Source organism: Diachasma alloeum, unplaced genomic scaffold (assembly GCF_001412515.2).
Source record: "Diachasma alloeum isolate Michigan unplaced genomic scaffold, Dall2.0 Dall_scaffold_00277, whole genome shotgun sequence".
In the NCBI taxonomy this organism is placed as follows: Eukaryota; Metazoa; Arthropoda; class Insecta; order Hymenoptera; family Braconidae; genus Diachasma; species Diachasma alloeum.
The window spans coordinates 49,343-68,156 of NW_021680416.1; the positions used below are offsets into that span (position 1 = coordinate 49,343).

The 18,814-nt window shown below is 37.6% G+C and overlaps 3 protein-coding genes across 3 annotated transcripts; 2 read left to right on the forward strand and 1 right to left on the reverse strand.

Moving 5' to 3' along the window:
- Nucleotides 1-1,306: 1,306 nt before the first annotated feature.
- On the reverse strand, nt 1,307-2,404 carry LOC114841223 (speckle-type POZ protein-like). Its single transcript, XM_029126107.1, has one exon. The coding sequence runs from the start codon at nt 2,402-2,404 to the stop codon at nt 1,307-1,309; it is 1,098 nt and encodes a 365-aa protein (XP_028981940.1).
- A 1,158-nt stretch (nt 2,405-3,562) lies between these two features.
- Nucleotides 3,563-4,618, forward strand: LOC107038022 (speckle-type POZ protein B-like). The gene has a single exon (XM_015256887.1). The coding sequence runs from the start codon at nt 3,563-3,565 to the stop codon at nt 4,616-4,618; it is 1,056 nt and encodes a 351-aa protein (XP_015112373.1).
- A 7,752-nt stretch (nt 4,619-12,370) lies between these two features.
- LOC107038089 lies at nt 12,371-17,293 on the forward strand. Its single transcript, XM_015256971.2, has 9 exons — nt 12,371-12,517; nt 13,104-13,223; nt 13,299-13,416; nt 13,920-14,181; nt 14,244-14,354; nt 14,415-14,505; nt 16,816-16,956; nt 17,039-17,164; nt 17,243-17,293. The coding sequence occupies exons 1-9, from the start codon at nt 12,371-12,373 to the stop codon at nt 17,291-17,293; spliced, it is 1,167 nt and encodes a 388-aa protein (XP_015112457.2).
- Nucleotides 17,294-18,814: the final 1,521 nt, after the last annotated feature.

The following is an 18,814-nucleotide window of genomic DNA, read 5'->3' on the forward strand; positions in this document are numbered from 1 at the left end:
AATTTCGTCGAACAACCTAGCGCCTTCGTTAGGCTATTCTATTGAACTTCTTTCGAAAATTTTATGAGCTTTTCGCCGATTCTGTTTGTATCTGCGCGTGTCTTACAGATAGGAACAATTCTGTATACAAATACAATGAACAGATTTTAATCCTTCGACACAACTAATTTTTATAACAAATTTTGGCACATATTTTCTAATATAAGTTTTTTCCATTACATTCTTTTCTACTCTCATTAAAAAATCCTAGCAACAAACCATGGAAAATATTTCAACAAGATTTTATGAATTTTTTTAACGCATTATTTTCGATTCGACATTTCCATTTTATAAATGCTTAGATGAACGAGAATCGAGTACAAATTCACAGGCGTTTTAATATTCCACTGGAAATTTTTAGTAAATGCACTAGGTTTTCATACAAAATTTCTTTGTATGCGGAATATCGCCGGAATTTTTCATGCCTCGTTAAACCTCAAACCTGATTATTGCTTTAGAAAGCTTAGTCAGTTTAATCAGGTTCAATATTAATTTATCTTAATAATAATGGGAAACTTCAGAAAGGATTTCAAAAGATATCTTTTGTTAGAATTTCCATCAGGTACAAAAAGGTCCTTTCCACAGATTTACCTAAACCCGCTTATTTGAGAGATATTTATGTAATAATCTCCATAAGAATCTGAAATAATAACACCGCATCCATCTTATTTGTTACGTCTCCATTATTACTCTCATAATGAGTGATTTTAAGAAAAAATATCAGAAGACTTATTTTGTTGGACATTTCACGAGTTACGAAAACGGTTTTTTAGTATTTTTCACTCAAACACTTTTTTCAAACATATCAAAATTATAAAGAAAAGAAACGAAGTCAACTTAAAAGGTTCCAAAACTAATGCATTTTACAAAAATGACTTGGAGATATATTTTGCTACGAATTCGAACTACAAAAAAGATCTTTGGACATTATTATGGAACCACTCCTTCCAGTCAATTTACGGTCACAATATGCAAAAATACGAAAATTTCGAACTTGAAAAAATTAAAATTCTCCCCTTTTTTACATAAGATAAATAAACTACCCTGAAGACGTGTGCATATAGCACACGAAACGTTGACAAAATGGAAAAAGTGGGAGAATTTTCATTTTTTCAAAGTCACAAGTTTTTGCATTTTTGCATATTCGTGATCGTAAATTGGCTGGAAGGGGTTGTTGAACAATGACAAATAGAAACCTTTGGACATTCTTTTCGACGTTCGAACCTTTGGACATTCGTTCGAACCTTTGGACGTTCTCAACCACTATTCACTCAACAATATACTCGTCAAAAGTCTTCTCCTCCATCAGCTTGACCTGCGCCCGGATGATGTGCCCCAGCAGCGCCGTATGTTTCTCCTCCATTTCTTTGAACGCTGCCGACCCGACTATCCCAGGCAAGTGTTTCGTAATGTAGCTCATCAATTTCGCCTTCAGTCCATCAGCGTTGAACCGATCAGCAATTACCAGATAGAGAGCAGCATTCTCCTCATTGACCCTCTCCAGAATGGCCTCCTCGCACTTTTCCTTCATTCCACTCAGTTGATACTTCTCAGCAGCCCCCAGGTACTCGTTCAACAGCTTCTCCAGGTCAGGAACTTCATCGGTATAAATGAACTGCAGCATTCCCTTGACGACATCAGGCCTCATATCATCGATGTGCACCAGATTCCTCTGCTCCTCCCTCAAGGAATGACTGAACATGGCTGCGAAGACTGGACTCCTTGATGCCAAGATCGACTTATGGGTGGGGAACTTCTTGTTATCGACCACAATCGTGACATCAGAGAACTTCGATTCGTCGAAAAGCACCCGGAGATCATCCACGAGTCGACGTTTGGAGATGTGTTTCGGTTCTGGTCGGGCATCATCAATCCAGGATGTCGATATTGTGTCTTTGGGTATGTCAATCTCACAACAAATGACCAAAACATCATCTGTGAGAAGACCATTGGACTGATCCAATAAATGTGTTCGACTGACATAAGATGGGTAACCCAGGGTCATCCCAACCATGTACTTTCGAAAAAACTTCTTCGTGTTTGTTTTCATGTTGGTATCCGCTTTGAGAATGGAGAACTTACATTGGAGGGGTATTTCCGGCTCGTCGGTGGCCACCAGCTGCAGGAAGAGGGAGAGGTGGTTCTTGTTGTCGCTGTTGTCCCCTCTGGGGTACAACTCTAACCTCCACTGATCATTCTTGTTTTCAACGGAATAGAACACTGGCGAGATCATCTTCTCTTTGACCTCTTCTGGGCGAAGGCTGAATTCTGTGATTGTCCAGTCGTAGGTGATCTTGGAGACGTTCATCTTGCTGCGACCCCATTGCTTTGGGCAGGCTGAGACTGCAGTTTCAGGTGCTGACATTGTTTATTTGGGGAAGTTTGATGGGGTGATGAGACTTATTAACGGGGGAGGGTTTTTTTTCGTAAATTTGTTGTATTGTAAGGGGTAAACATCTATGGATGTGATGACTTTTGGAGAGATTTATGGAGGTGAGAATAAGGGAGTTTTGCGGCCGATTCACGCACTAATGGCGCTAGCTGGCTACCCACTTTTCAATGGATCAGGGCGGCTATTCTCAACAAAAAGCCGCATAAATTTCCGTAAAGTTGACTTTATCATAGCTCTCCCAAATGTCAAAAAAATCTGACAGATTTGAGGTTTAAAATGTATTCACAAAGTCATCAATTTGTGTCATTTAGTATCGTGTCGCCCCCTCGCGGCAGAAAATCGCAGCTTCGAAAGAGCTGCAGAAAAAGCGGCTTTTTGTTAAGAATAGCCCCCCTGTATTCGATTGTACTGTTTCAACTTTATTTAGCCATCGTTTCTGACAATGAGGAGCGGAAAATATCCTTTAAACTGTCCCTCAAGTTTCCGAATTATTTCTTCTAGAAGCTATTCTCTGAAACATTTTTTAACTTAACTCATAAATTATTTCCGTCACTGTTTTGACACCCTCCCCTGATGATTTCATTTGCATTTGTAAATCTGATTTATTGGGGATCTTTCGGAACCAAGAGGCCACGTCCAAGAGATGTCTCTGCAAGGGTTTACCAAATTGAAGTTTATTACATATTACATTAAACATGCATCTGTGCATTTATAGCCTACTGAAAAAATAATTATGTAAAAAATGGGCGATTTTTCGGCGACACTAGCACCGACTTTGAGCGATATAGAGAGGGATTACTGGCGCCGAGACCTCTGAAATATCTGGCAACCCTGGACACAGCTGGAAAGGGCACTGACGCCATTAATGCGTCACCATATCGTCGCCGCCAGGAAAGAATGATCACGGATCTGAGTGGTGGGGGACGTCGGGTCTGAGCTAAATGCGAGAGAGTGGGGACCCAGCCACGATCATTCCATTGTAGCAAGAACTATAAAATTTAGTATTACATATTATATCCTCACTGAATAGCATACCAGCCTGCAACAGCCTCAGTATTGAGCATTTAAAATTCTCCTCTCCGTTCTGTTGGATCGAGTGTATAAATTCAGATACATTTTAATCAATTTGAAATGGCATCACAACAATACAATAACCCAAACAACAATATCCACAAAGTCTCTTACACCTGGAAAATCAAAAACATTCTCAATCGTCCAGAGAGACTCAACGAAAAACTAATTTCTCCAGTGTTCTACTCGAAGACAAGCACGGACAAAATCTGGAGACTCGAGATATTCCCTAAAGGTGATAACAAGCAAAGTCAGGATTATATTGCTCTCTACCTTGGTATGAAGTCACTCAAATCATCCGAAGAATACGTCAATGAAGGTGTCCGGGTTGTCTGCGAATTTTCGATAGTCAATCCAGAGACCAAACAAAAATGTTTTGAGCTCCATTTCAAGTACAACTTTCGGGAGAAAAAGTCGTTGTATGGGTATCGCTATTTCATCTCGAGAGAGAAGTTGTCGAAAGAGGGAACTTTGTTCATGCCGAATGGACTGTTGATAATCAATTGTAAACTGACCTGGCAATCGGTGGATCTGGACACTCCTGATGTGGCCGAACTAGAGAGCATATCGATGGCGACTCCTCATCGGCTGCAAGACGACTTGAAAAATTTTCTGGGAAGTCCACAGTTTTCTGATGTGACTCTGATCGCCGAAGACGAGAGAATTCCTGCGCACAAGATGATTCTAGCTGCGCGCAGTCCTGTGTTTTCTGCGATGTTCAAGTATCCGGAGATGATGGAAGGTCAGAGGAATGAAATGAGAATCCAGGGGGTGAGTTTGAGAGCTGTCACAGCGATGTTGCACTATATTTATACGGATCAAATACGGGATGAGGGATTGATGAAAGAGCTGTTGGAAGTGGCTGATAGGTATCAGTTGGAAGGGTTGAAGAGCGAGTGTGAGAGAGTGCTTGCTGGGCAGATCAATCGAGAGAACGCGTTGGAGATTATGGGGATTGCTGAGGTTCACAATGCTGAGGAGTTGAAGAAACGAGTGAAGAGGTTCATCAAGCATGGGGGGATTGGGTTAAATGAGAAAGAAGAGGAGAAAGGCGGTTCTGATTGTGATGTGGATCTTGGAGAGACACCGGAAGTTGAGATGGAGATTATAGGGTAGAAGGATATTAGAGGCTTTATGTATGTAGTTGAGGGAGTTTTTTTAAAGAACTAGAGAACTTGAATTTTTTTATATATATATTTTTTTTTCTCAAATATATGTCCCCAAGAACCCATATTTGATAAGCAAATACACGGAAAATAGTTTAATAATTATTTATTTGCTTAGAAAAATTACATACTTTAAACGTTCTAAAAAGGCCCGCGACGTCAACTCACCGGTGGCCAAAATTTTCGTGTGGCGCCATCAAGCCGTTTAGTACTACTGCTGAAATCTAAAAAAATCCTCTGTGAATGTATTTGGCGCAAAAATGTCAGAAGAACTGGATCGGGTGATGAAAGTTCTTTATAAATATTGTTTTGTACCAGGATGTAAAAAATACGATAGTGAAAATGACAGAACTACGACTTTCCACACTTTGACACAGATTTAAACCCATAAAATCTATGAACATAGTCACGTCTACCGTTGGTAAATTCCCCGAGCACGCTTTTTGAAAATCATTTTCCAGCGCAAACTTCATTTGTTACCGACAAATTCTTCTCTATTTGTTTTAAGCCCATTACCTACACAATACCTTATGCATATAAAAATGTAAAAAGAAAAACCATAGTTCACTAAAATGGAAAATCGCAAATAGTATGTAAACTTCTAGCTTATCGCAAAAAAATTATCTTGGAAAAAAGATGTACACATTTTTTTATACTTGTTTTTATAAATGTATAAACCATATATAAAGTAACTCATGACGTATCTTGAATAAAAACCTTTATTCAAAAAAAAGTTCTTTCCTCTTATTTGTTTGAAACCGCGCCAGCGGCAGTAGAAGAAGAAGAACATTATAAAGAGTTTCATATTCAATAAGTTTCTTATTTTATTGAGATATTTTCTATAGAATTTCCTCAGCTCAAATTTTCTCAACTTTTTGTGTGATTTTCTTAAGGAAAGAAGAAGAAAAATAGAATGAAAAAAAAACATAATTTGAACGGAGGAAATTCTATAAAAAAATATCTCAATCGGATAAGCTGCATAGCAAAATCGAATTCTGTGGACTTTTTCTATTGAAAATATTCTATTCCTATAATAAAAGACTAAGAAACTAATTGAGACAAGAGAGCAGGTTCATTTTTTTTTTTGAAGACCAAAAGAATTGAAATAAATAAATGAACAAATAGTAGATTTTATGTACGAAAATGAGAAGGTAAATTTTATTCAATGCAAACGCCAGAAAATACATTATTAAAAAATGAACTGTGAATTTAGTTTTTGCTTATTCATCAAATCTTCGGACCTTTACATTTAACGTAGGGGAAGCTCTAACGTTATACGCTCTAACCCACTTATATGATATCAACTAATAAACTTCTATTAAATATTTCTCCTCGTTACTTTAGCTTATTACCGATGTCGCTTTTTGCTATCGACTAAATCATGAAAACATTCAAAACAAGTTCGGAATTTACTGAGAATACTGATTTAATTTCTCTGAAATCATTGATTTCGAATTAATGGAATCATTAAAAGTTAACTGCTATTATGAAATCCCGTGAACTGACTTCCCTTCGGAGTCATAGTGTCACTTTATTATGGAGTGAGTAGCCCCTCGGTATATATTACCATGCAGATTTCCCAAATATGTCTAAAAACTTGTGGTAATTTATTAACATTATTTAAGGCTGTCATCAAAATGTCTCATCCAAATGAAATGATCAGGGTTATAATTGTCAACATGGGTGCACTCGCCCATCTATTTTGGATCAGCTGGTTAGGACATAATCTCATAGTGCAGAGCGAACATATCTTTCTATCAACGTTAGTACATATAAGTGGAAATTGGTGATTTTCGTAAATATTGTTACGGTTCAAGCACCGGGTCTGTACTTTGATCCTCAGATATAAGTGCAACTGGTACCTTTTGCCTCATCAATTGCAATTAATCCTCATCCCCATGATGGTGAGGAGTATAAAACCCTATCGACTAACGGCAGGAAAATTATACACTATGTCGATGGAAAGCTTCGGAGCGGTGAGAGCAGAATTACATAGCATTAAAGATAAAAAATTGAAAGTGATATACACTCTGAGCGACAAATTTTTTAACAGACGTTAAGAACGATCATGTCTTTCATGACCGTTTTAAATTCTATGCGATGAATTGTAGATATACATTCATCGCCAACGAAAGTCTTCACCATTTGATTGAGGAATTTCTAGTCATATCTTCGCAACCACGTATCACCTATCATTTCAGGTGTTAATACGACGTAGAACGACATTCATAATATTTTCATTCATTATGTATTGTAATTTGTAACAATAACACTGAGTACATCAAGCAATTGCTGAACTCTGAACGAGAGTAAACGAACTATAAAAATCTATGCCTTTCATGAAAAAATCTTTGTGACATGCATTCATCAATATTCGTTTGTGAAGTTCGTTGAAAAAGCTAACGCATTCGTTAGACAATTCTAGCGCATTCTCATTGAATATTCTATTAGCTTTTGGTCGATGTTCTTGAAAAATTTCACAGCAGATCTATGGTTTTTCCGTGTAGTAGAAATGTTCAATAGAAAATATTTTATAGAAAAAATCAATAGAACTTTATTTTTCTATAAAACTCATTTTTTTAACCTTTTCCCATATAGCCGATTGGGCTCTCCATGGTCCCATTCCGCCCCCATCGTCTTTTTGTGACTTCATGGGCAGATTGTTTCCCTTTAATGACATGGCATTCACCCCAGAAGTTGCACTTCGTGTGCAGGTTCTCCTGGTGACCAAGAGAAACCATGGAAAACCCTGGCGGTAATGGACGTCCATCGACCGGATATCACTGACCATGTTGCCAAACATTCAATTTCGATAATTTCCGATTTCTAGACTCCCGTTCACCAGATTCTGAGTCTGAGTCCTCTGCAGAGGCTATGTTTTTATGGGAACAAATACTCTCTTACCTCATCTCACAGAAAATTTTTCGTCAATTAATTTCTGTCATTTTTCAAGGTATGTATGTTCATTACAATCAAATGCGAATGTAACAAATTCTCTAAAAACTTTTTCCCACTCGCATTGCCGTTTTTTACATTGCCATTTTTTCACACTTGTAACCTAATATACTATTATTTGAAATACTAGAACATCCATCGGAGAATGTTCCCAAATATTCAATCTCGATAATTTTCGGTGCCTTAGACTCGTTCAATGATTTCCGAGTTATTACAAATCGCTCAAAGCGGGAATCGAACCTGAGATGCCTGGGAATCTATTCTCGAGTGCGGATCATACGTTCGAACGCAAGCAAGTCGATGCGACCTGTGCTACACTTATGAGTCACATGCGCTCGAACGTATGATCCTCACTCGAGAATATGCTCCACGCCTTAACTACTTCGGCTCTCTTCGGCCACCAAATACCGATAGCCGAAGAGATTTGAAATGAAAAATGAACGAATATCCAGCTTTTATGGATGAAAATAATAAAATCATGTTGTATTCCCAAACAACTTGAGAAAATAGGTCTAGTCTGAGAAAAAAAACTATCAATTGTAGATCAAGTTTTCATTTCCAACTAACAAATGACACACTCCGTAAAATGTGTTGGAATTACTTCAGTTAAACATGACATGTATTCCGAATTTTCAAGAGTATGTTCAATATGTTTCAGCATCCTGATGACGTCTACTTCTTATTCGTGCGTCGTGATGGATGAAAGAAGCCCGTGGAAAATTTCCTTTTCCTCATTATTCACCAATAGTTCCATGAACTTATTACAGAAGTCTTCATCCAGCACGCCATGTCCATCCTCCTTGTAGCTCTTTTCAATCTCCCTCAAACATTTCGTCCTGAAGTCACTCGACCCCTCCATAACCAGCGCACAGAGCGCAACATCTGTGTCAAAAAGTGATGCAACAATCTGGGGTAGAATATTGTTCATCTTCCCAAACTTCTCACAACAGAGTGTCCACACCCTCTCACAAGGCACATAATACTTCAAATGTGGATGACCCCTGTCTCGCCTCTTCGTGAACTCCGTAATATCATCGACGTCTTTTTCTGCTCTGAGATCGTTACGTAAGTAACGGAAGAAGTTGACAAATTTATCTTCATTCTTATTTTCATACCCATGTACCCAGCTGTCTATATGGGAAATCCAACAATCAAGTCTGCATCTTAGTACTGCAATGGATGGGATTGAAGATGGGCTGAATCGGATGATTAGTTTAGGAGATATTCAACATTGTATCAAAACGGTTTTTCGTAACTATCTCAGAATCTATCCATCCGATTTCAATTTTTTTTTCAAAATACTTATCTCGGGGGCCACCAATCTAAATCAATCAAAATATGAATACCCGTCCATACAAAAAATCAGAGATATTCCCGTTTTTTGAATTTTTTCATTCTTGTACGCACGATATTTTGAGAAAAAATGAAAATAGTAAGTTGAAATTGGGTGTGATTATAGCTTTTACAATATTGAAGATTCGTATTTTGGATAAGTGCAATCGGCCGAGCAGTTTCGGAGATATTTAACCTTTTGTACAAATCTATTTCATTAAAAGGTTGAATATCTTCCTGTAGACATCCTGTAGTATGTGGTTACGGTTGTATACCTGTCACAAGGACAATTATTAGATGAGTTGGAGGTTATGTGTGTGAATGAATTCATGAGTGCTTTATAACCGTTCACATTTGTGACCCTTCGCGCATTTCTTAGTGCATGACGGCACAGAGAGGGATGGACGATAGATACGGAGTGGGGGAAGGGTTTTGAGGGGGAACAGGCGGGGTTGGGCATATCTCGCAGACGGAAGTTTATGACGTGACATTGTCAAATACCGGTAATTTACCTCTGGGGCGTCAAAAATGTCAAAAAGTGTCAGAAAGCTCTTTACAAGGAAGCTAAGCTAAAAAGTCACAAGGGTCAAAAGTGAGAGGGACATCGGCCGGAAATCGTCAAGATCAAACGATCACGAGGGTTATCCTCGCGAAGGTTAAACATCGCAAGGGTTATGCCTTCTTAGGGTCAAACGTCGCAAGGGTCAAACAACGGAAGCAATCCTTTAATCTGGAGGGTGAAACTAATAAGAGGGTCAACGGGGGACGCCAGGCGGTACAATTACAAGGTTCCAACGGTCATAAAGTTTAAACAAAAAAAGCAAGTAGGTTCACAAGGGTCAAACAGGTCACTAGGTCACGGCCTAGTTATCCTGATTGACCCTTATGATTTACCTACTTTGTGATTGTTTCTTGATCGTTTGTGATTTTCCTGCTTGCCTGCGTCTTAATTTTAACTCTTGCGATTTTTCAACTTATTTTTCCTGAAGGCAGAACAATGACAAGCGTGGAATGATCATGAATTAAGAAAAAATAATCTGAAACTATTCCGTTTGGTCTTTGTTGCAACAGCTTATGATCATTTGACGCTCGCAAGTTATGATTGTGACGTTTGACCCTCGCAAGTTATGATTGTCACGTTTGACCCTTGCGAGGTATGACCTTTGCGACGATTGAACCTCGCGAGGCATAACCTCAGTGGGTATGATTTTTTCGAATTTTTACCCTTGTAACTCAGGCGGTATTCTCGGTAAAAATCTCCCGGTTCCCCAAGGTGCTAATAGATGGCGCCACATAGGTTTTTGACAGGTCAAAAAACCGACAACTCGCCCGGGTAATTTACCTACTTTATGACCGGTCAAAAACCATGTAATTTACCTAAGGTAATTTACTTGCCCAACCCTGCTTCCAGGGGAGTGAGCGCAGATTACGGCGACGGCGAATAAAGCGGAGGGGGCTATGAACACCATAGAGGGTAGATCTAACTAGAGGCCCGATCCGGGGATTTGAGTGACCCCCAGTAAAATTAAGGAATGGCACTACGGTCGATCGTCGGTAAAAATGAATTAGGTAAACAGCGCCTCGACAACCGCGGTTGAATGCCCATTTTATATCTTTTACTTGAAATTAATTGTTTATTCAAAAAAAGCATCAGTCATGAGAGTCAAATAGTTAAAATAAATATATGCCAGCTTTCAAAACATAAATCGCAAATGGAATTTTAGCAATTTCAGGTCATGGCCTTCTGGTACACGATAGTTGTGCATTCGATATCTACTCAATTTTTTTTTTGATTTTGCGAAATTCTTCATTCGTTGGGATTACGTGTAATTTAGTATTATTTTTCAAGATGGATTTAACGTTCCAGTTTTACCATCGGATTTTTCATTGCAGGAAATCTCCAACATTAAAAATAACGATTGAGCAGTCGTAAGGGTCGAACTAGAAAGATGAGTGTAATGGTTCTAATGATAAAATGATTATGAGGCTCAAATGATATCAACTTATCCTTTTGAAGCATTTTCTATAAAAATTTCTCAATGCATATTGTCTACAGTCTTTTGTGCGACTTTTCTAATGAAAGGGAATTTGCTGGAGGCAATCAAAAAGTTTCAGTTTGAAATCTAAATTTTGTGACTATGATATCCATACCCTGAACATTTTTGCCAGAAAAAATCATATAGTGCGAGTGCTGACGGGTTAAGGATGTTTAGCCAAAACCCACATTATTCACCATAATTTTGATGTTGTCTCATATGCCAGGGTCATATTCGAGCCCCACGTTAATAATAATCTTAATCCTTCCATCGGGGCATCCTAGTGAGAAATTAATTTTTAAAAATTCCTTCTTATAACATTACGCTTAGGGGAGAAAGTTGACCGTGGGAACTTCGATCGAGATGCTCCATGGGTTAGGCACTCAAAATATTGAAAAAAAAACACAAGCCCTTTGCTTATGACTATGGAGAATCTACTGCCGGCAAGAACAAGTAGGGGACCGGGCCATAAAGGCGTGATATCTTCAATTGATTTTCGAATTCCTCTAAAAAAAATTTAACCGCCATTACGAGTCGAGCAACGCGACAACACCGCACAACAGTTGATCGAGGTCGGTAAAGTCGGTGACGATAATTCAGTGCTGGAAGTATATGGGCACGTATAACACACCCAAACATTCATCTCACTGTTACAACCCCACTACTAGCCGAAGTGTGCGATGTTGCCCGATCAAAATTTGACTGTTACCACCGCAGTCACAAGTCCTCTATTATTTATGAACATTTTCTGCAATTATTGTTTTCGAGACCGAAAAAGTACGCCATAACACTTCTCATTTGATGAGAAAAATAATTTGTAACATGAATGATTTATTTAGTCAATTTTATTTTTCGTTTCAACTGAGTTGTCCACTATATCCTTAAGGGAATCTCACGGAATAGTCGCGTAAGATCTTAAAAAATTAGAGTGCTACATTCGAATGTTTCGATGGACTTCAAATTTTTCGGTTACTCTTATTTGGTTCAATGGCTGGTGCGTATAGCACATTCATTTTTCTCTCTTTGTATGGCACGCCACCTCACCTCACAATACCTCGTATTTCCCGACGACTTTGTTCCTTTTCAAAAAGATGTAATTGCTGTACGCTATATGACTCAGCTATCCACGTAATTGTTCTCTGTCCAGTTGAATATCTTTTCGATATTACGGGAAAAATACGGTGAGACATTTCGTGCTCATCAAGAATTCAGACGTGTAATTGCTGCGGCGGAAATATCAAAACCTGCACCCCTTAGCATCTGAATACTAAATTGCTCATTTGTAACGATCTGACAGAATATACTATTAGGCAGGCAATTGACGTTTCAGCTGAGCCTATTCGAGACTCTTGAAGTGTCAGTCACCCTGCGAAGCCGTCATGGACAATATATTCGACTACTCATGCTATCGATTTACCAAACACAGTCTACAATGTATCGGCCATTGGCCGTTTCAATCGCGGAGGGACAAAATCTTTCTTAGATGTTTAACCTTTTTTCTGATTAGTACTATATTAATACCAAAGGTATGCACGTAATTCTGTACTGGGATGCGGAAACGAGATCAGTTAACAAATAACCAGGCCGAAAAAAAGTCCTGTCTCACGGTTGGTGGGCTGTTGCTGCATGACTTATTCTATTGAAATATCTTCTATAGAATTCCTTCGGCTCAAATTTTCCAAGTTTTTTTCATTATATTTTTCTTCTCTTTTGATCAAGAAAATCAAGCAAAAAAACTTGGAAGATTTGAACCGAAGAGATTCTATTGAAAATATCTCAACAGAAAAAGTCGTACAGAAAAATCGATCTCTATCGACTTTTGCTGCAGAATATTTTCTATCCAACATTTCAATAGAATTGATCGAAAATTAATGGATACTTCTATCGGAATCCAATAGAATTGCCTAGACAATTCGCTAGGTTTTTCTATGAAATTTTCTCCTCCGTGGAACCACAATCAAATACCAGTATTCTGAACCCATTCATTCTTGTGATATGTGCCAAATAATTTACCTTTTTTTAAGGTTTTGACTTACTTCATTTACTATCCCATTATTGAATGATTATAATTGGTTGAAAATATCTGGTACTCTCATTTTTTGTTTCGAGTAGATAATTAAACTCATTGAGTCATTGAATGATTTGGACATGGTCGTTGAGTGTCTACCCATTATCGGGTGCTATATAGTAGGCATGATAAAATTTTTCAACTGGATCATAATGGAGGATCATGTAATTGTTGCTTGACAAAGATTCATTATATGTTTCTAAATCTGATAAAAAAATTATTGATTGCAAATTTTTCAGATGAAACAGTTGTTACTGACGATCAAGAGAAATTGGGAAGATTTGAACGTTGAATCTGAACTTGAAGTGCTACACCAGTATTCAGACCAATCACGACGTTTGAATATAGCTTATACAAGTAATTAAAATGAATCGAATTTTGCCTTTTTTGATCAAGAAGTGCCGTGACGAAACAGTTGGAGTGAATCGTGAAATATTTGTCATTGATGATTTTATCTCAGGAACGAATGGTTTGAGCACAAACTGGCAAGAGCGATTTTTAAAATTCGAGTCTTCTATTAATTCCCCAGTTAATTTCAATTAAAATACTGATTTTTATGTTGTATCACAGTACATGCAGTTCTTTACTCACGATGATTTATCGACATGGCAAATAGTTACTACCACAAAACATGTTCATTGGTTTCCCTTTTCATTGACTGACTCAGTGAACAATACTTGGAAGCACACTGAATTTCTCAATTGAAATGTCTAGAAAATTGTGATATTTTTCGAAATATCATAATATTGTAGACTCACGGAAATGAGAAGAGCTTTATGACGGATAAATGAATTCCCTCAATATTAGTCTAGAGTTTGAAGAATTTTTTCAATTCCTCACATTCTGGTATTATGGAATAGCATGCTGCTACTCGGTTCTCCTCTTTTATTTCTGTTCACCTGCGGTTCCGAAAATTTTGGATATAATAAAACCGCTAAATGGAAGTCGTCCTCGGATACCTCTCTATCACACAGAATTCTTCATTGATCAAGACAAATATTACGTGCATCTATTGATTCATGCTTATCTGACAGTACCTGTTGGGCTGTCATACGCCGTTTTTTTCGATAATTTGTTTGCAACTCTGATCCATCACGCCTGTGGAATGATTGAAATTTTGAAGTAAGACCTTTACTTTTAAATCGGTTGGGCTACAGCACAGGATATTTACTTATCTTTTTCAGATTACGTCTGGAAGCATTACATATCAAGAATACCACGCAAGGCCCAATAAAATTTGAGATAGTAATGAATCGGATAAGGACATCCTCGGACCTTCAAACTGAAATTTTCAAGTGAGCTAACTTAATCGAAGCACTCGCAGATAAAGTGAATAGGCATTTGTTTATTGACAGGTTCATTGAAAAACTAGAGGCCGCATATAGCTTTGCCCTTTTGATCATTGTCGCAGTTAATATGATATTGATCATTACTGCTGGGGTAGCAGTAAGTACATTACGAAGAAATACTCACTCCTGAAATCATGGTGTCACTCTGTGAACCAATCGATTCAAAATCAACTGCTGTTATGAAATCATTTTGCATGATGCTTGAAGTCATTGAAATATCTTCTTCCCGAAATCACGTAATGGTGTAATCACGTGAAATCGACTTCATTTCGAAGCTATCGTGTCACTCAATTATGGAGTGAGTACACGGAGAGAAAAATTCAATAAAAATTACGAGAGAAGTCCCGTAAAAATTACGTTTCAAAACGTAACCTGCCAGCGAACTCGAATTCCATAAGAAGTGTGAGTCAGAACTGAAACTTTACGATTTGTTCCGTAAAAATTCGTTACTCGACTGCTGACTCACGGCGGGGGGAATTTTTAAGCTCGAGGCACGTAATTTTTCTTGAACGATCTTGAATTTTTACTTGACGCGTTTTTTTTTTATTGAAAACTAACGAGATGAAAAAATCTGAAACATTGTTTTTTATAATTTATTTATTTTTCATTAAAAAAAACACAAAGGAAGAAATGAAAGGTAATTTTAAAGAATAGAAATTGAATTTAATCCCATACTTTGAGGATATATTTTCCGTTCACAGACCTTACGATTTTGGTAATAAAGGACTCCTTAACATGCTCAGCCAACAAAAATAACCCCTTCCTTCTCAACTTTCTTTTAATGTAATCGTAGTGTTCATAGAGACATCCAGCTATAGGAATCCTTCGATCATTGGCTCTCCTGTATTCTCTATAATAAACTCGAGGATTCTCGCCAATGAACACCTCGCTGATTTGACGAGCCCAGGTCTGGAATTGATTTTTCGTAATTCGAAAAGATCTCAAAGAGATTAGCCCTTCCTCCCTGTATACTCTATCAAATTGCCTGTCCTTTTCTCTTCTAATTATTGTCCGACTGAGTAAACTTCTTGAAATTTTCTGTAGTCTTCCCTCATTTTTGTATGCCTTGATATCTGTTTTAAAATCCGTATCTAAAAATTCTTGAAATAACGGCTAAAATCAAAAGAAAAAATCAGACACATTTCAGAAATTTTTCAAGAGGAGCTAGCCACTTGCAACTCTGAAATCAATCAACTTACGTGTTGGGTAATCTCTGGCCTCGCAAAATAGCCCTCTGCAGCCTTAAAAAATATTTATTTTCGACTATATAGATTTTTTATTTTCAATTATGAAAATGGAAATGAGAAAGGAATACTAGGAATATAATAGTATACGGAAGAGTACAGTTCATTGGGATTAGAGTCAAAGAATGAAAAAAACACCACGACTGATTTCGAAGAAAATAAAATAGCGACAGAAATGCATGCAAAAAAATATTGATTGAAAAAAAGATATAAATGCTTAATGAGATGTCCAATTTCTTCTCTCGCTGCTCAATTTCCTTACCATGATTTTATGAACTGGAAAAAAATTTAAAAAAACACAAAACATAGATTCAGTCGTGCACAATGAAAAAAAATGAGAAAAACCTTTATCACATACATGAATTGCTGGTGGGAGGGAATTTATAAATGGATCAGGGGACAAAACTTATTCAAAAAAACACTTTTGACTCGACACTAAGGAATAATTATTTTAATTCAATAATTAGTTGCACCCACGTGTTCACCATGCTTGGAACACGTGAGTGTTTGAGGTTAGAATGCAAGGATGCAAACTATTTAGCAAAGCCGGCCGTAGAGTAACCTCTTAGATAACTGATTATTTAACAAGTGACCACATATAAAAATTATACTTGCAATTAATAACTCCTGATCCTGATTATAATTCTGTCACTTTTCACTTCCACTATTGCTGCGATTTCCCTGTCTGCGATTTCACGATCTCCCTGTCTCGAACTTGCCGAAAAGGTCTGAGGATGTCCGATCATCCACGATTGGGGGTAAGAGAAGGGATGACACAGTGAAAATTTACGGAACGTTCCGTAAAAATTTCCCGCCAGTTCCGTAAAAACTTTGAAGTTCTACGTGAATTCTTACGGCTCGAGCCGTATTAAATCGTGAAATGTGGGTTAAATTTTCCAACTTGTCATCCCTAGGGAGAAAAATTATGTGCCTGCCCCGTACTTTTTCAGTTACAGACCACAGAATTTACTGAATGTTTCAGATTTATTATTTTTCATTCCCTTAAAAATTAACTGAAAACGACTCTCGCTGGCAGATTACGTGACTTGTTCCGTAATTTTTCTTGAATTTTTCTCTCCGTGTAGCTCCTCGGTATATTGCCATGCATGATTTTCCCCATTTGTCTGAGAACTTGTGGTAATAATAGATTATTATTATTTGAGGCTGTCGTCAAAATGTCTCATCCAAATGAAATGATCAGGGTTACAATTGTCAACATGTGTGCTCTTACGCATCTGTTTTGGAGTAGTTGGTTAGGACATAATCTCATAGTGCACAGCGAACATATCTTTCTATCAACGTTAGTATATATCAGAAAATTTGTCATTTTCGTAAATATTGGCACCGTTTAAGCACTCGCTCTGTACTTTAATTCTCAGATATCAGAGCAAATGGTACCTTTCGCCGAGTCCATTACAATCAATCCTCATCCCCATTATGGTGAGGAGTATGAAACCCTGTCGACTAACGGCAGGAAAATTATACACAATGTCGATGGAAAGCTTCGGAGCGGTGAGAGCAGAATTATATAACATTGAAGATGAAAAATTGAAAGTGATATGAACTCTTAGCGAAAATTTTTTTCAACAGATGGTGAAAACAATCATGTCTTTCATGACGGTTTTAAATTCTATGCGATGAATTATAGATATAAATTCATCCCCAACAAGAGTCCTCAGCATTTGATTGAGGAATTTCTAGTAATATCTTCGTAACGACGTATCACCTATCATTTTAATTGTTTATACGACGTCGAACGACATTCATAGTATTTTCATTTATTATGTATCGCAATTTGTAACAATAACAAAGAGTCCATCAAACAATTGCTCAACTCTCAACGAGAGTTTTATCAATTTAAACAGAACTGAAAAAATCTGTGCGTTATTGGTAATCCTCATATTGACGATTCTCGTATTTTTTAAAATTTTTCATTTTTTTCCATTCCCATATCGCCGATTAGGCTTTTTATGGTCCCATCCTACCCCTCATCGCTTATTGCGGTGTCATGGGCCGACTTCCTCCCCCACCATGTCGCATTGTACCCCAGGAACTGGGGCGACCCATAAGGCATACCATGAGTCGCATACGACTTGTCGAATTCGATCGCACGATTTCAATTCGAGAATAGGCTCCCTGTACTCCATGTACAGACTCTCCTGGTGACCAAGGGAAACCATGGAAAACCTTGGCCGACATGGACGTCCATCGACCGGATACCATCGGAGAATGTTCCCCAAACATTCAATCTCGATGATTTCCGGTGTCTAGACTCCCGTTCATGGTTTTCAAAAGATTAAAAATCCCAATTCGGCCCAAGCCCAGCGCCCAAACCGGATTCAAACCCGCTCCCTACGGGTCCCGCCATCCGGCCCAGGAATTTAACCGCACTCGGCCACCATCGTCGGTTGAAACCATCATTAAATTTTTTCTATTTCTTTTCAATAATGTCTTTGTTAGCAATTCATAAACGCATGTATTTATTTCAATGAACATGTTTGAATTATATGAAATAAATAACTGATTAATTCTACATAAATCAATTGATCCAAATAAAGGATTTTTTTTATTATTAATAAAGGATTAAAAATTTGTTTTCTCTGCTGTATAATCAAGTCTTTGGACCAACGAAACATTTGTTTATATATTGAACAAACTATTCATTAGATGTTAATAGAATTGCAAATGAAAATCAAGTTGAAGTTTGAATGATAGTTTTCAAATAAATTATTTCTCCGAGTTCAACAACTGATCTCCGAGTAAAATTGAAATTGAAAATTTCGATGAAGAATTGCCAAAAATTGATTTATTTACAGGTCATTAACGAACGCTCTAGTCCTATTAAAGGAGATGCGGTTGAGATTGCAGACAGTTATCGCTGGAAACGGATAATTCCAGATTCCCTTGTGAGTCGATTCGATGACTGTCAATGATGCTCAAGATGAGTTGTACACCCAGGCGGTGTGCATCAGAACTGCTGCACAGGATAATGCACTGAGTACTATTATTCCCCAGATGATTCTATCAATTAAATAACGGAAGTATATTAAATGGATTTCGAGATCGCCAACAAAAAATTTACTAGCGAGAGATAGCGAAATCTCTAAGAGAAACTCTAAAAAACTTCCGGGGGAAGAACTAAAGAAAATTAATTTTTCAATG

Coding starts and splice junctions, on each gene's coding strand:
- LOC114841223 (XM_029126107.1), bottom strand. CDS start 2,404: ATGTCAGCACCTGAAACTGCAGTCTCAGCCTGCCCAAAGCAATGGGGT.
- LOC107038089 (XM_015256971.2), top strand. CDS start 12,371: ATGGACAATATATTCGACTACTCATGCTATCGATTTACCAAACACAGT. Junction 14,182..14,243: donor GGAATGATTGAAATTTTGAA/GTAAGACCTTTA, acceptor TATCTTTTTCAG/ATTACGTCTGGAAGCATTAC. Junction 14,506..16,815: donor TCATTACTGCTGGGGTAGCA/GTAAGTACATTA, acceptor TTATTATTTGAG/GCTGTCGTCAAAATGTCTCA.
- LOC107038022 (XM_015256887.1), top strand. CDS start 3,563: ATGGCATCACAACAATACAATAACCCAAACAACAATATCCACAAAGTC.